Raw genomic sequence first — 17,460 nt, forward strand, 5'->3', positions numbered from 1 at the left:
CTGCTTCGGCCAATCCCTTGAGGGCACCACCAACCTGATCCACTTAAAATGAAATTACCTGCTTGAAGTCGTTTGGGCCACACTGATAACTAATATTCAGACCACAAACTAGCTTGCTATTCAAATTAAGAGCGTTAAAAAGGTAAACACGGGCATACCACAGAACCCATCAATTCCACTCCTAGATAGTCACGCCAGAGAACTGCAAAAACACGTCCACAAGAGACTTGTACACAGTTATTCATGGCAGCATTATTTACTGTAGCCAACAACTAGAAACAATCTGAATGTCCATCAACCTATGAATGGATAAACAATACAGGGAATATCCATACGTCTGAGTATTATTCGGCCATAAAAAAGACGGGGCGCCTGGGTGGCGCAGTCGGTTAAGCGTCCGACTTCAGCCAGGTCACGATCTCGCGGTCCGTGAGTTCGAGCCCCGCGTCAGGCTCTGGGCTGATGGCTCAGAGCCTGGAGCCTGTTTCTGATTCTGTGTCTCCCTCTCTCTCTGCCCCTCCCCCGTTCATGCTCTGTCTCTCTCTGTCCCAAAAATAAATAAACGTTGAAAAAAAAAAAAAAAAGAATGAAATACTGACATGGTACAACACGAAGGAGTTTCAAAATCCAAACACCAAAGAACATGTATTGTGTGATTCTGTTTATATGAAGCATCTATAGAGACAAATCTAGAGACAGAAATTAGTGATTGCCTAGGTGTGGGGGCAGGAATGCGCCGTGACTGTAAAGGGGGCACAGGTGTCTATTCAGGTTATATAAAGTGCTTTACAATTAGATTATAATGATGGTGGTATACTTCTATAATTATACGACACTTAATTGAGTTATATACTTAAAACAGGAATTTTATGGGATATAAATTAGCATTGTAATGGGGCTGTTTAAAAAAGAAATGATCCAGGCAGAGAATCTCATGAGAGGTTTTTCTTTTCCCTCCCTACCTAGTACCAAAATTGAAATACACAATTTCCCTTACCATGTCCTCCTGCATTACAGGTTTATTTTTCCTTCCCTTATGCAAGGTCTCCTGTAAAATTCTTGTGTTTTCTTCCTCAGTGGCATATAAGATAACGACATAAATGCCATCTTAAATCTAATAAGGTAATAGTCAACCTGGTTGAAAAAAACCAGGTGTGGGGGTATGGAAAGAGCCCCCCTCCCAATCTGAGCAATAATTAGATCACCAGGACGGGAGAGTGGGGCCAAACAAACTCAGAGAAAAACGAAAGGAAATCCGACTCTGCCTGGAGTTACTATTTATAATTTAACCACTATGAAGAAAAACATTAACTAGATGTTCTGCAGCTAGCATTTGCTGACTTTCACCCAAAATGACCTTAAAACAGAGCAAACTATTGTATAATAATTAGTGGATCCAACCTCATAAAAAAAAAAATGGGCTTAAAAACTTTATCTCATTATAATCTACAATTTACAGTTCAAAAGAAAAGGTGTGAAGAAGGAAGAAGGAAAAAGTCCCTTAAAATGCTATGCTACAGAATATTTTTATTTCCACCATAAGCTTCTTACCACTTGGTTAAAAATGTCTGCCTACTTCAATGTCTGGAGGTAAGGATAAATTCACAGTTCTTGCACATAAACACATCCATCGCCTCTGCATCACACGGTCTCAGGACTCGATTCAACACATACAGATTTCTAGGTAAGGATAAATTCAGAAAGGTAATACGATGCTATGGAATATAATAGATCACTGCTGAGAACATATTAAACCTGCACCTGTTCTCACCGTCTCTGAATAAAAAAGAAAGTCTTAATTAACTAGTACCTGACCTGGGCCCTCCAGTTAATCAGACGGTTGTTTCATTGCCCACTAGTGGTTTTTATGAGAAGGAGGTTCATCGAAAACACTACCAAGTCGCAGTGATCCCATGTGGTTCATCCACGGTCTCCACTTGACAGAGGCCAGGGATCCTCGGTGACCCGACCTCGTTGTGTCCACAGGTGTGTCAGGTAACCCTGGCATCCCTCGAAACTCAACACCAGTGCCAGGCTTCCACCTCCCAACCAGAAGAGAGCTAGCTCTCGCTCTCTTCTGGAACCTGAAACATTCTATTTATTCTTCACGTGCCACATCGCAGTCAATTTACACACAGACCCTTCTTGTACCCACCACTGTATTGTCAGAGATGACAGCTGTGCACCAACACTGGGAGAGAAGAATGCTGGTCATCAGAGAACCACGGGGCACATGTCAGCAGGGAACTGTTCAATCAGGAGGCGAGAGACTGCAGCACGACTAAACCCCTGGCATATTCCTATGGATCAGAACATGGGTCTAACTAATAGTCCCTCCCTCAGAGGTCAGCTCCTTACACCCAGCAGGTCGGAAAGTTCATACGCAATTCTAATTTTTATTTATTTTTATTTATTTTTTTTTAATTTTTTTTAACGTTTATTTATGAGACAGAGAGAGACAGAGCATGAACAGGGGAGGGGCAGAGAGAGAGGGAGACACAGAATCTGAAACAGGCTCCAGGCTCTGAGCTGTCAGCACAGAGCCCGATGTGGGGCTCGAACTCATGGACCGTGAGATCATGACCTGAGCCGAAGTCGGACGCTTAACCGACCGAGCCACTCAGGCACCCCCACAATTCTAATTTTTAAAAAGGACCTCTTTGATGTGTCACTAACAGTTAAAGGGGAAAAAAAGCCTCTCATTTTCCCTTCAGTTCTAAACGGTGGAGATGTTTGTATGATCTAACAGTTTGCAAACCTAGTAACTTCCCAACAGAGTCAGTTAAAATAACACAGTTGTTACCACAAAGATTCGGAAGTAGGAAAATCTAAGTCTGTGGTGGTAAATCCATTAAGCAGAAAAGGAGAGCAGAAAATAGTTTTCTTTTGTGGAAATGATTGAAGGCCTCTCTCATCTCTTAGCCTGCATCTGTTCACTGGAAATTCGGGCAAAAATATTCACAGGAATAAATTAATCATCAGGTTGGCATGGGGACCATCTCTTGCTACAGAGAAGTTGAAGCATCACTGTTAGCACTAGAAACATAAAACAAAACATGTGGTTCACTCAGCAGGCGGAAAAAGAGCTCTACTGAGCTTAACGGCTAGAAGGTCACAGAAGGAATGTCATGGCATCACAAATTCAAGAAAAACTGAAATAACTAAAAGTTCACATACAAAAAAAATTGAAGAATTGTTTGCAATTAACTCATATTTGTAATCACAGGGGAAATAATCTGCTAAAAGAAAAGGATTGAATTAATGGACTACTTCTCAGTATTTTTTTTTTTATTTCAAAAAAGATGAGTAACGCAAGAGACCTGGGTACAGAAACACCACACTCTATGTTGAGGAAATAAAAGGATCCATCCAAGTGAGGTTTCCCTGTGAATGAAGTATATCCTACTAACTCTGAAAATGTCATCTTAAAACATTTCTACTCATTCTAAAATTTCCTTAACATATGTGACCCAATATGTGACACTCCACCTTTTTAAATGGAATGTACTAGATTAAATTTAACCTTTTCCCAATGTCTCAGAGACAGAATTATGAACATGATTTTCTCACTGGAGACCGAACAGCAAATCAGGGTTGAGGATGGGGGAAATAGTAAGGTACCAATATTTAGTGAGCACCTACTATGTGCTTTACTCCCATTACCGCATTTAAATGAATTTTATCTTCCCAATAAATGTAGGCAAGGATGAAAGAAACTGACACTCAGAGAAGCTAGTCCCAGGCCTCTCAGGCAGTAAGTGGCAGGCTGGGAATGAAGCTCAGGTTAGCCCACCAAATCTGAGGGCCCGTCTCTCCAGAAAGGGACATCTCGTTTTGAATACCTAAACAAAGTAAAACCAGGTGGCTGTGCTTTGGAGTTCCATGACCATATGCCATATTTTCTTTCTCCTTTCACTGCCATTTTTTGTCACTATCAACAAACTGACTTCTAAACCACCCCCCTCACAACACCTTCCAGAGCTCTGGCAAAATTATGCCAAAAAGCAAAATTTATTAGAATCAGGTAAAAATTAATTATAAACAGACTCTGGATAGAGGCCACTACTACAAGCAAAAGGCAAGATTATTAGAACGTGAACTCTAATATCTACTTTGGCTACGCATTCTGGCTTTGGTCTCTATGTCAAGGAGGTGAGGCTCTCTATGAGATAATGTACTGTATTAGTATAATGCATTTGGTGATACATTACTATAATATGTTGCTACTTACAAGAACATGTACCAGGGAGGGACATTTTGGCAAAGTTGAAAAGGAAACACAAAACTGTTAAAGAGACAGTCTTAAGGGACACAAGAAACAATGCAGATCAGAAATCTAAAAGAACAAGATAAATTCTAAAATGGTTAAACCTGCAAGTTTGCTAACGTGAGCAGGACAGGGAAGTAAAAATTAAAAGAAAAAAGAAGGGTGTACGGGTGGCTAAGTTAAGTGTCTGACTCTTGATTTCAGGTCATGATCTCACAGTTGCAAGATTAAGCCCTGTGTCGGGCTCTGTGCTGGGCGCGGAGCCTCCTTGAGATATTCATTCTCTCTCTCTCTCTCTCTCTCTCTCTCTCTCTCTCTCTCTCTCTAAGAAAAAAAAGAAACAGGAAATGATGGCAGATGTATAGAGCTGAAAAGAGCCTAAAAGAGGCAATGAATGGAAAATAAAATGTGAGAAACTTAGGAAGTGAGGTAGTGTTAAAAAAAAAAAAAAAAAAAAAAAAAACTATTGTTTTCAGGGGCGCCTGGGTAGCTCCGTCGGTGGAGCGTCCGACTTCAGCTCAGGTCATGATCTCGCAGTCCGTGAGTTCGAACCCCTTGTGAGGCTCTGTGCTGACAGCTCAGAGCCTCGAGCCTGCTTTAGATTCTGTGTCTCCCTCTCTCTATGCCCCTCCCCTGCTCATGCTCTGTCTCTGTCTCAAAAATAAATTAATAAAAACATTAAAAAAAAAAACTATTGTTTTCAGGATGTGAAAAATTATAACACAGTTGACAGTAGGAGCAGCCACACACACACACACACACACACACACACACACACACGTTTTAAAAGTACACAAAACGTTTCTGATAGCGACGAATCAAAAACATCTCCATCACAGGGTCATTGTTGGGATACTGCTGTTCTAAGAACCAGTCATACTAACAATGAAACACCTGAAACAGTTGAATGAATGAGTAATTTATATGCAAACACGGACATACAGATCAAAGGAACAAAACAGAAAGCCCAGAAACAGAGCACCATTATTCTAATGAATTTACTATTTCACAAAGGAAGCATCATACATAAATTTTCTTTCTTTCACAGACAGCAAATGGTGTTGGAAGGGTAGGTTAGCAATTTTAGGGTTGGCACGACGCAGGGTTCTAAATTCAATACAGTTGGGTTAAGTTCAGGGGTTTTTGTTTGCTTTTTGTTTTTAGTTCAACTATTTCCTTACTCATTTTCAGCCAGCTGGATCTGTCCATTTCTGAGAAGTGCGTTGAAGTCATCAATTACGATAACAGCCGCATCTGTTAGTTTTTGCCTCATGTACTTTGATGCTCTGTTGTTAGATGCATACACACGCATTAAGAACGGTTATGCTGGGGCGCCTGGGTGGCTCAGTCGGTTGAGCATCTGACTTCGGCTCAGGTCACGATCTCACAGTTTGAGTTCAAGCCCCACATCGGGCTCTGTGCTGACAGCTCAGAGCCTGGAGCCTGCTCTGGATTCTGTGTCTCCCTCTCTCTCTGTCCCTGACCCACTCGCATTCTGTCTCTGTCTCTCTCAAAAATAAATAAACATTTAGGGCACCTGGGCGGCTCAGTCGGTTGAGCGTCCGACTTCAGCTCAGGTCATGATCTTGCTGTCCGTGAGTTCAAGCCCCGCATCAGGCTCTGTGCTGACCGTTCAGAGCCTGGAGCCTGCTTTAGATTCTGTGTCTCCCTCTCTCTCTGCTCCTCTCCCGCTCATGCTCTGTCTCTCTCTGTCAATTATAAATAAACACTAAAAAAAAAAAAAAAAAAAAAAAAAAAAAAATTAAAAAAAAAAGAAAAAGAAATAAACATTTAAAAAAAATTTTAAAAAAAAGAACAGTTATGTCTTCCTGGAGAATGGATCCTTCTATCATTATGTAATGTCCTTTATCTCTAATAACTTTCCTTACTTTGAAGCCTGTTCTGTCTAAAATTAATAGAGCTACTCCTGCTTTCTTTTGATTAGAGTCAGCATGGTATATTTTTCTCCATCCATTTACTTTGTTTTAATGTTTACTTATTTTTGAGAGAGAGAGAGAGGGAGAGAGAGAGAACAAGTGGGGGAGAGAGAGAGAGAGAGAGAGAGAGAGAGGCAGACAGACACAGAATCTAAAGCAGGCTCCAGGCTCCAAGCTGTCAGCTCAGAGCCCAACACCAAGCTTGAACACACGAAACGTGAGATCATGATCTGAGCCGAAGTCAGATGCTAAACCAGCTAAGCCGCCCAGGTGTCCCTCCATCCATTTACTTTTAATCTAGATGAGTCTTTATGTTTAAAGTCATTGATACATACTTTTCGATCCATGCTGGCAATCTTGGTCTTTTAATTGGCATACATACACCACTGATACTCTAAGTGATTATTGATACAGTTGGATTAATACCTACCGTATTCTTTGGTTTCCTATTTGTTGCCCTTGTTCTTTGTTCCTATTTTTGTTTTTTACTTTTTCTGCCTTCTGTGATTTTAATTATTTTATATGATTTCACTTTATCTCCTTTCTTACATATATCTCTTTTTTTTTTTGTGGTTGCTCTAGAATTTGCAATATACATTTACAACTAATTCAAGTCATTTTCAAATATTCTCTGTACCATCTTCACAGTAATTGTTCCAAAATAAAGAGGTTATTTTTTTTCAGTCCTAATCACAATTCAGCTTTTTTCTTTTTAAACCACATAAACAAACATTCAACAATATAAACATTAAAACATTTGGACAACATAAAAAATGTATAACTAACAAAGAAAAAACAACTGGGGAGATACGTGAAGCAAATATAACAGAAAATTGAAGAATATATATGTTTTACAGGTCATAAGTTACATAAGAGAAACAGTGAGAAAAAAAAGTTAAGCATGTAAAAGAAAACTAGAATTCATATAAAAGGAACTGCAACGTGAACAATGGTAATAAAGAAAAAGTTTAGTATATGTGCTGCCAAAGCAAGCACTAAAGAAAAAGTTTAAAAACGTAAGCAATTAGATATTATCTGACTAACAAAACCATTTCAAACAGTACCCAGTGGTGGTGATGCTCTATGGAAAGTCTAGTCAAAAGAAACCGCTTCACTTACACAGTATTGGTGGCCACATAAACTGATAAAACCCTTTTGAAAGTGCTATGGACTAAACTGTGTCCCCCAAATGCAGCTGTTGAAGCCCTTACCTCCAACGTGATGGTGTTTGCAGATGAGGCCTATGGGAGAAAATTAGGTGTATACGGGGTCCTGAGAGCAGTACTCTCATGATGGGATTAGTACTTATATAGGAGACGTCTGTCTGTCTGTCTGTCTGTCTGTTGTGTGAAGACATCAAGAGAAAGCAGCCACCTACGAGCCAGGAGTGTTCTCACTGGAACCTGACTGTGTCGGCACCCTGAGCTCAGACTTCCAGCCTCCAGAGCTACGAGAAAATACATTTCTATTGTGTAAGCCACCCGAGCTGCTTTGTTACGGTGTTGCTTTGTTACGGTGGCCCGAGCTGATTAATGCAGAAAGGCAATTTGAAATATATTGTATAAAGAGCAATAAAAATCTCCATCCCTTGTAATCCAGTAATCCTACATCTGTGAAGTTAATCTTCACAGAATCTTTGCAGGTAATTCAACAATATGACAAAGCGAAATACATGAAAATATTCATTACCTAGTTTTAAGTTTTTAAATTGGCTAATAATCTAAATGTCTAACAGTGGAGAAATGAGTAATTGTGGTGTTCCACTTGATCTAATAGGATATCATATAAAATCATTACAAAAACTATGTAAACTTACAGGAAATGCTTGCAATAAAATTAAGTGCAAACCAAAAGCAAAATTCTGCAATATGAGGTTACTCGTGTAAAAAAAAATATGGACAAGATATAAAAGGTTAGGTATAAACAAAATTAAATTTTTTGGAAAACAATTTTTTATTTTAGTTTAATTAAGGTTATAAGAAATAATACTCAAAAATATACTTGCTAGTAACTTTAGACAGATCCTTTCTTTTTTTTTTTTTAATGTTTATTTATTTTTGAGAGAGACAGACAGTGTGAGCTGAGGAGGGTCAGAGAGACAGAGAGGGAGACACAGACTCCAAAGCAGGCTCCAGGCTCTGAGCTGTCAGTACAGAGCCCGATGTGGGGCTTGAAATCACGAACTGTGAGATCATGACCTGAGCCGAAGTCAGGCACTTAACTGACTGAGCCACCCAGGCGCCCCTAGACAGATCCTTTCTTAAGTATTAATAAATACATCCTAACTCTTGAATTACAGAGAAGTATTGCTTTCTGGCAGTAGTCACAACTCACCCAAAAAAGTCACAATGAAATATTTACATTTTATATAAGAAAACCGTCCAGTTTTATTTACTACATACTTCTTATTGTGTTACTACTTACATAGAGATGGTTTCCAATGCATCTTCAAAGATGTCCTGGAGGGGAACAAAAAATACAGTGAATTTCTCAAGAATCAAGACTATGTGTGTATATGCAGGGGCGGCGGGTGGCTGGGATGGGATGCAGTAGAGTCACTCAACTCCCACTAAGGGACTGTCTTCTAGAGAAATCAAGCAACTGAATTTAGGTAAGGGTTAATCTTTTTTTTAAATAATTAAGACTAGTAAAACTAGCAATCAAATGGGACCAGTTTGAAGAGTGTGATTTCTTTAACGGCGTTGTGTCTCCTTCCTCAGTCTCATTCATACCACACGCAGGATAAAACAAACTGGACTTGCCCAATTTCGTCTTTTCTTGCTCTGTGGCTGTTAGCATCCCCCGGACCTTCCTTTCACATCTAGCTTCATGAACCTTCTAGCTAGTCTTCCTGCCATCACCTTTTCTCCCCCAGTTAATGTGTCCACAAAAGACAGCCCTTTCCTTCATGCCACTGGTCTGCCCGTCCAAAAGCTACAACAGGAGAAAAACCCAAGTGCAGGTGTGTACACACACACACACACCTCACACTCATACACACTAACACACTCATAAACTCAGTCATACACACACACTCACAAATACACATCCACTCACAAATGTACATACATATAAAGCTTACAAAAATCAAACCAGGCTCCTCATCCAAATACATGGGACCCAACATAACCCAGTCCAATTTTCTTTTTTAAGTTTACTTATTTATTCTGAGAGAGAGAGCAAGCCAGGGAGGGGCAGAGAGAGAGAGGAAGAGAGAGAATCCCAAGCAGGCTCCACACTGTCAGCACAGAACCCGACTTGGGGCTCAATCTCATGAACCGTGAGATCATGACCTGAGCCAAAATCAAGGGTCGCATGTTTAATGGACTGAGCCACCCAGGTGCCCTCTAGTCCAATTGTCAAAGCATCTTTCTCCCTGCATCCATGCCACCATCACCATAATCCGAGCACAAGGACTTCACTGGTCTCCCCACTCCTACACTTGATACTCTCCAATCGAGCCTCCACACAACTATATTCTTTTCTTTCTCTTCCTTTAATTAGCTCTTGCCATCCCACTGTCATAGACCTTTTTACAAGCTTTATTGTACTTAGAATCAACCAAACTCCTTCCCATGATCAACAGAGCCTTGAGCAACTCTACCTCCCTCTGGCCACCTCTCTACCCACCTGCACCCTGGCTCCCTCCATTTCATGTGCAGGCCTGTCTTTGTGGTCCTTGAACAAGCCAAACCCCTCCTACATCTCTCTTCATTGCTCTCTCCTTCCCAGAAGGCCCTTTGCTCAACTCTTCCTGTGGCTGACGCATTCCCATCCTTCAGTTTTCAGCTCACAAAGAGACTGTCTCTAATGACCCTGATTAAAATTACTAAGAATAGCAGCTCATAGTTTCTCATCATCTGATTTATTTCATGCATTACATTTATCATAATCTGCGATCATTTTGTTTACTTACTTGGTTACAGCCTGCCTCCATCAAGGCAGGTTCTTATTTATCACGTCTACAGAAAAATCACCAGGGCTTGGCACAGTAGCTGCTCAATAAATACATGTTGCCTAACGAGTGCGTAAACGGAGTTCGGACTGTCAAGGCACTGATCACATCACCTCATTTAGAGCTCTGATGCAGAAATGAGGAAAGAGGGCTACCTGAGCTCTACATTTAGGCAGGAAAGGGGCGGGAAAACGTGTAAATACTAAGAAGATGCAACGTTGCAAGTAGTGGCAGAAGGTCAGACTCTGGATTCCCCAACCCGCTAATCCACATTGGGAGGGAGGTAGAGTCAACGGCAAGTCAAACTTAACCACACTCTCCTGGAGCAAAAGTGGAAGCTCATCAATTAACTACCAGAAGAGAAATGAACTAGTCCTGAAGCAAAGGCACCTAAGCCAGAAGTAAAAAGATGCTTCTCTGGCCTCCATTAAAAAAATCCCCATTTAGAAGCAGACTCCTTTCTCCAAATCAAAAGTCTGTGGAGGCTGTTGGTATCACAGATGTTGTCATTTTGAATCACAGCACAACGTCTCACCTGTCAGCACACCGTTATCATCAAGACACCGTGGAGAAGGGAGAAACTCTGCTCTCCAGGAACACCAATCCGGCTGTGATGGTCCACTGCCTGTACCAGATACCAGCTCACAGTCCGTCTGGTGTTGTCAACCCCACCCGGGGCCGATTTTAGCCAAGGAAGGGGGAACGTAGAGATCACATGCCTGGAAGGCTACCGCGCACTGTCCCCTGCTCGTGAACCTCAACCCAAAGCAGGGCACGCAGCACACACTGAAAGACTTCCCGAGTTCCCTTAAGGAAGGACAGCTCAGGGAGCCAGCTCTCAGTTTAAAAGGAGACGAGGCTTTTAGTCTTATGCAAGAAATACTCCCTCAGAAGAAGAAAAAATAAGAATCTCACACAAGAAATCATCTTCACTTAAGTAACATCTCTCCATTTTGTCATAAGCAGAGCGTTCTCTAAATAAAGGACGCTGTACAACATGGGGCCATAGTTAACGATATTGCCTTGTGTATCTGGAAGTTGCTAGGAGAAAAGATCTTAAAAGTTCTCACCAGCACAGAGAAAAGCATAACTCGGTGAGGTGGTGGATGCGTTAACCAACCTTATTATGGTAATCATTTCACAAATGTACATATGTCACATCTCTACATTGTATACTTTAAACTGACAAAATGCTAAATGTTAACTACATCTCAACACAGAAGCTGTGGAAATTTAGTTTATTTGAGAGAGAGAGAGAGAGAGAACACGTGTGTGTGAGAGAGCACAAGCAGGGGAGGGGCAGAAAGAAAGAGAGACAGAATCCCAAGCAGGATCTGCACCATCAGTGCAGAGGCCGATGTGGGGCTCAAACTCACAAACTGTGAGATCGTGACCTGACCTGAAATCAAAAGTCGGACACTTAGCCAACTGCACCACCCAGGCACCCCAGAAGCTGTGGAAATTTTTTTAATTAAAAAAAAGAAAAGGGGCGCCTGGGTGGCGCAGTCGGTTAAGCGTCTGACTTCAGCCAGGTCACGATCTCGCGGGCCGCGAGCTCGAGCCCCGCGTCAGGCTCTGGGCTGATGGCTCAGAGCCTGGAGCCTGTTTCCGATTCTGTGTCTCCCTCTCTCTCTGCCCCTCCCCCGTTCATGCTCTGTCTCTCTCTGTCCCAAAAATAAATAAACGTTGAAAAAAAAAATTTTTTTTAAAAAGAAAAAAGAACGTTAATTTCAATTTTTTTTCCATTTAGATGAATAATGAAAATTGAATAGAATATCTCTATTAGGAATGGAGAAAATGCACCAGAGTTCTAGAGTACTATTCTAATAAACTAGAGGAAAGAGAGGAAAGACAGGGAGAGAGGGAGAGAGGGAGAGAGAGAGAGCTCTATGAAGGCCAGACAAAAGGTGAAATGTTTTCATTTGGGAAAGAGGAAGGGTAAATAAAGAGAACTAAGATTGAGCACATATCATGTGCCAGGCATTTTACAAAAGTTATCTCACTTGCTCCTCCCAATTTACATCAAGTAAATCGGGGTAAATCATAGGTAATTACCTGACCCATATGACACAGCTGGTAAGTAAAGGCATTGGGATTCAAGCTCAGATCTTTAACTCCAAAGTATTTCTTTACTGTTAAAACCATCCACAACTTGATATTAAGGCACCTGGGCAGAAGTTGCAAGGGGGTGGGAGAGGAGGGGACAGCATATCTTCTCAAGGTCATACAGCAACATGGTTGAGCAGGCCCTCCCAGGGATTAGCTCATTCTCTAGGAGAATATACTTGTGTTTGACTTTGCTATTTACTATCTGATTAGAACTCAAATACCGTGAAGTTACATGTTAACTTCTAGATTTCTGAGTGGTAGTAAAACCTTAAAGACTATAGTTTTACTACCCTGTAGGATACTACCCAGTTTTATGTATAACCTAGTAATCTTAATCTAACATTGCTTTATAAATACCCAGTTCCACAAATATTCTTTTAATCAGTTTACCATCCCAGTGGTTTCCTCCACAGATGGGTCAAATAAAACTTTTGACACGTTCATTTTATATCATTCTGGGAATTATATTTGTAATTTGTGGAAATTATACTTTGACGTGAACACTGACAACACACTCTCTCCCTAGGTACCTGCAAATACGGTCTCCTAGATCCCTGGGGAAACTGATGTGGATTCCACGGGGGAGAAGACAGAAGTCAGAGAAGTCTCCCGTACCTCCCGCAGCACATACCCAGGGGCCAATGGCTTCTTTTTCCTTCTTTCTCTCTAGGTCCCGACATCCACTTCAAATTGTCCCTCTCCTGCCTCTGCCTCAGGAGCTCCTTTCCTCCGTGGACTCCCATCTAGATCCCAGGTCTGGCACTAGGTCTGCACAGACTGCTTATCATCAATGGCCTCCCACCCAAGCACCAAGTACGCTCGCATATAGTCTCCACCGAGTGCAATGAGACCGCTCTACCTGTAGTCTCTTTGCTTCTCCACTCACCACCAACTTCCCAGTGCTTCTCCAGAGCTGGTTTTTATTCCCCCAGTGATCACCACAAGCTGTTTCCCTTAAACTTCCCAGGCCTGGGTAGGCTCACGAGGTGGACCCCAGCTGAAACGCATACAGTCAGGAAAGCATCCAGAGTCCTTCAAGTTTAATGACAGTTAAGAGAGGAAAGATCACCCCGCTGACAAACATGATGTGCTCACAGAAAGCGCCTGTGTTTAGTTTCTTCCTTGAAGGCTACCTCATTTGCCTCCCCCATGGCCACGCTGGGCGAACCTTAAGGAGCAATTACCCTTGGGTGTAGTGTAACAAACACTTACGTGAGCCACACCTGGCTCCTGATCACACATTGCCTCAACACGGTACCTGGCTCTTCCCAGAGCCTATCTTGCCTCCCTGGCTGGAGTCAAGGGCCATCACACTGCTTTTAAATCCACTTTAGAACCTAGCACGGTACTTTGCACTTCACCGACTCTTAGCAAATAACCGTTGGCTGACTGGCTGGCTGAGTACCCTTGTCTGGAGAGGAAAGGTCCTTACCTTGAGCGGTTTCATTTTGCAATTTAGCAAATGGACTGACTCTGTACATGAAGGATTCCCTGGAGGGCCTTCTGGAGGCAAGGCTAGCACTCCCGGGCCTGCTCCTGCTAGGTGGGGAGCCTGAAACTTTCCCCCTGTCCTCAGATGGAGAACCCTGCTCATGGGAACAGAGTGTTGGGGGGGGGGGGGCGTGGAGGGGGTTATGGGGGTGCTACATCAACTACTAAGGCTTTTTAAGCAATTTTCATCTTAATTTGTTATATTTGTCATATTCTGGGTAGCAAAAATGCATGCAAGTGCATGTAAGTAGCAGCAAGTTCTTAACAAATGTCCATTTAAGAATCTTAAATAATGAAGATACTAATGAAAAGGTTTACATTCTGTTGATCCCTAGTGTTTAAGCCTTATTTGGCTTATTTTAATAGCCAAATAAGCTATTAAAAGTAGTAATGTAAATACTCTATATTAACTTCCAAAGAGCCCAAACGGATTTACAACCTTTCAAGACTCTCCATCTGAATTTTACTTCATTTTGCAGTGTGAAAAGGAGTGCGTGGCAACTATTACTCCAAGAAGTAGGAAGAAACATGATGGAAATGAAAACTAGATACCACAAATCCAAAAGGCTGAGTCACTTCTCTAGGTCTCTCCCTCTCTCCCTTACCTCTTCCTCCTCCTCTGCCTCTTCCACCATTTTTCCGTCTCTCATACGGATGACTTCACCGGTCTGTGAGCTGATGCTACCCTGTTCTCATCGAGCTGCTGTTCTTCAGAGAGGGATGACAAGGTTTGATGGGGCTCTGTAGACACCTTCCTCCTCAGTGGGAGCCCCCCACCCCCCACCCCATAATACCAGACCCTCCTCACTGGAGCTTTCACCCAATGTTCCATTCTATTGACCAATGAAGCTGTGTGTTTGGTACCATGGACTCAAAGAACCCCAGAGCTGCCAACAACTCTGACAGGTCACAGATTCTGCCCCTGGCTCTAAGGCACATCTGGACCATTCCCAGGGAGATGAGACATGAAAAGGATGGCCCAACCTCCCCTGGGACTAGGGCAGGGATTTATAGCCACAGATATTGGGATCCCAAGGACCACAAACATTCCTGGGCCTGATATTCACCCCTGAATGATATTCAAAATGAGTATGAAGAGAATTAAGATATTCAAAATGGTTGTTGAATCACTATATTGTACACCTAAAACTAATATAATACTGTATGTAAACTATACTGATTAAAATAGAATTTAATTTAACTTAATTAAAAAACAAGATGTTCAAAATGGGACACAGGACTGACATCAGATGTTAGAATTTATCATTATCGTAGTGGTGTACCAGGATTTCTCAGGTATTAGATGTACATCTTTTCACACATGAAAGGAGAAGGGGCACATTGCTACAGGAATCATATGAGAAATACATAAACTGAAGTGACATCATTGCCCACTATAACATCAACAAAGCATTGATTTTTCTAAATTAGGGTTAATTCACTAAAAAAACATCTTTTTGGGGTGTTAATGAGGTGACTTTTAGAAGAAAGGCTGGGCAAAGACCTTTTTTAAAAAACATATAAACCCTGGGCTCATCTCCCAGCAATAATTTTTCATTCTGCTCACACTTGCTATCCATTTCTCTCCTTACCTTTGTCAGGCTCAAAGAGGAGCCCATAGCCTGCCAGAGCATTTAAACTCCCCCATTGGATTCTGAGGGTTACAGCCAGCTGTGTTTTATATGCAAGGCTACATTTTTTATAATTTCATATTGTGTGAGGGAGCAGCGATGCCCTGAAACCCTCTGAAGCCAAATGTAAAGCCCAGCTTCAGCATCCCATTTACTGGGTACGAAGGGCGCAACCACCACTCACACTCGCATTAGAGGATTAACATCAAAGCAAGTTCTCTGTGAAACCTTATCTGACCCACAGCGCTCTTCATCAAAGAGAAGGAAAGCAATTGGGGCCCATACACACACTCATATTCCAAGTTCCCACCTGGCCTTTGCAGCGAACAAAATGTGACCTACCCATGGTTTCAGAAGACCAGACTATGAACATAATTCTCAAATAGAACAGATTAAAAAACAACAACAACAACAACAACAACAACACGACAGAGTTCACCTTCTGAACCTACCCAGAAGGTTTGTAAAACTTGATTTGGGGGGATACACAAAGTAAAAAAACTGTAGGTTTTCAAAGATTATTCAAAAATAGAGTTTTTAAAAATTTTAATAATACAAACAATAAATCAGCTGCCAGAAGAAAAAAAGTTGGGCCTTAAAAGTTTTTTTTTTACACATTTGTCACCTGACATTGAAAATAGTCTCACACTGAGTACAGTTAATATGGTCAATTAATATGGCTCTCTGTTCCTCTCATGCCAAAAAAGTACTCTGATACTACCCCACAAGTTCTGTCCTTTTTTTTTTAAGTTTCACATTTACCAAAAATCATAGATCTGATGGTGAAAACTGGGATATAGAGTAACAATTCCATAGGAAGAATTACTTGGAACACAAAAATAAATTAAGCACATTTTCACTTAACAACTCTTACATGTCGATGAGTAAGGTTTTATTCAATGATTCACTCAAGCATCACAGGGGCAATGTAGTACATTTCCACCACAGTAAGGTGGAAAACACACATTTAGGCCTGGAAGTTACATTTGGGCTTGTTCTCACCCTTTCAATCCTTCCACTTCCCCACCTGTAGAATGGGGATTCCAATCACCTGCCCGGAACCGTTGCAAGGATGCTAGCGAGATAATGCACGTACAGGTCCAACTCAACACAGAATCAATAAATACAATGCCACAGGATACTAAATTCTCAGATATGGAATGAATCAGCAGACTCATAGAGACAGACTGGGATCCCTCCCTGGATTTCCTCGATAACCCTGTCACGCTAAAGATTCTGCACCCCCTTTTGGAAGAGAGACAAAAAAAAATGTATCTGGGAATATCTATAGCAAATAGGTGCTCAAAAATGTTAACTGCCTTTACTTCTCCCATCTTAAAATGCCTTCACCTCATCTCCTTTGATGCCCAGATCCTTCTTAATTCAGTAATTCAGTGTGTCACCCGACATGATTAACATAACTTAAGGGCACAGAGCTCAGGACCTCAGCTCACTGGGGAGCAGAGTGACCTTGGCCAACACAGTGTGACTTTGGCCAATACACGCAACCTCTCAGGGTTCAAGCTTCCTCATGAGTAAGGCAGAGATGATGGCACAGATATCATCCCTTACTCAAAATCCTAGCTTCTGTGAATTAAACAGAAATCTTCCCCAATAAGGCAGCTGTTCATCCATTATACATGCTAAAATAAAATCCCTCAGGGAAGGCTGGCAGTCAGAGAGACTGCATCTAAAAGGAATGCCGGGCTTTTCAAAGTTTGAGACGATTCAGTGGCACTAACTCAATAGCTAGTTAGTGTGTTAAGTATCAAGCAAAGTGACTCACACAATGATTCTCTGGAATTTCTAAGAACTTCTAGCCAAGCACAGAGAAACCATGATGAGAATTAAAAAGAAACCACCAGATGTCACTCTCACAAACAACAACTGAACTGGACAGCATGGCTCTAGTTTTCCAACACATGAATGAGGGTGTTACCAAAAAAACAAAACAAAACAAAACAGAAACAGCTAACCTTATGAAGGGGGAAAAGAAGTTCCTTTTCTGCATTTTATTAGAACTATGGAGCTGAGTTACAGCTAAGACAGGGGTTAAACTCTAAGGTGAGC

General features: G+C 41.6%; 1 protein-coding gene across 1 annotated transcript in view; it reads right to left on the bottom strand.

The window, feature by feature from the left end:
* TTC39B (tetratricopeptide repeat domain 39B) overlaps positions 1-17,460 on the bottom strand; it is a 127,703-nt gene that overhangs the window by 85,435 nt on the left and 24,808 nt on the right. The window contains 1 exon segment of the mRNA XM_047064768.1: positions 8,629-8,663. Within this exon segment, the coding sequence (XP_046920724.1) occupies positions 8,629-8,663 (35 nt within the window).

Source organism: Lynx rufus, unplaced genomic scaffold, assembly GCF_022079265.1.
Source record: "Lynx rufus isolate CCGP_SWC_20201006 ecotype Redwood Valley unplaced genomic scaffold, mLynRuf1.p SCAF_10, whole genome shotgun sequence".
NCBI classification, from domain to species: domain Eukaryota; kingdom Metazoa; phylum Chordata; class Mammalia; order Carnivora; family Felidae; genus Lynx; species Lynx rufus.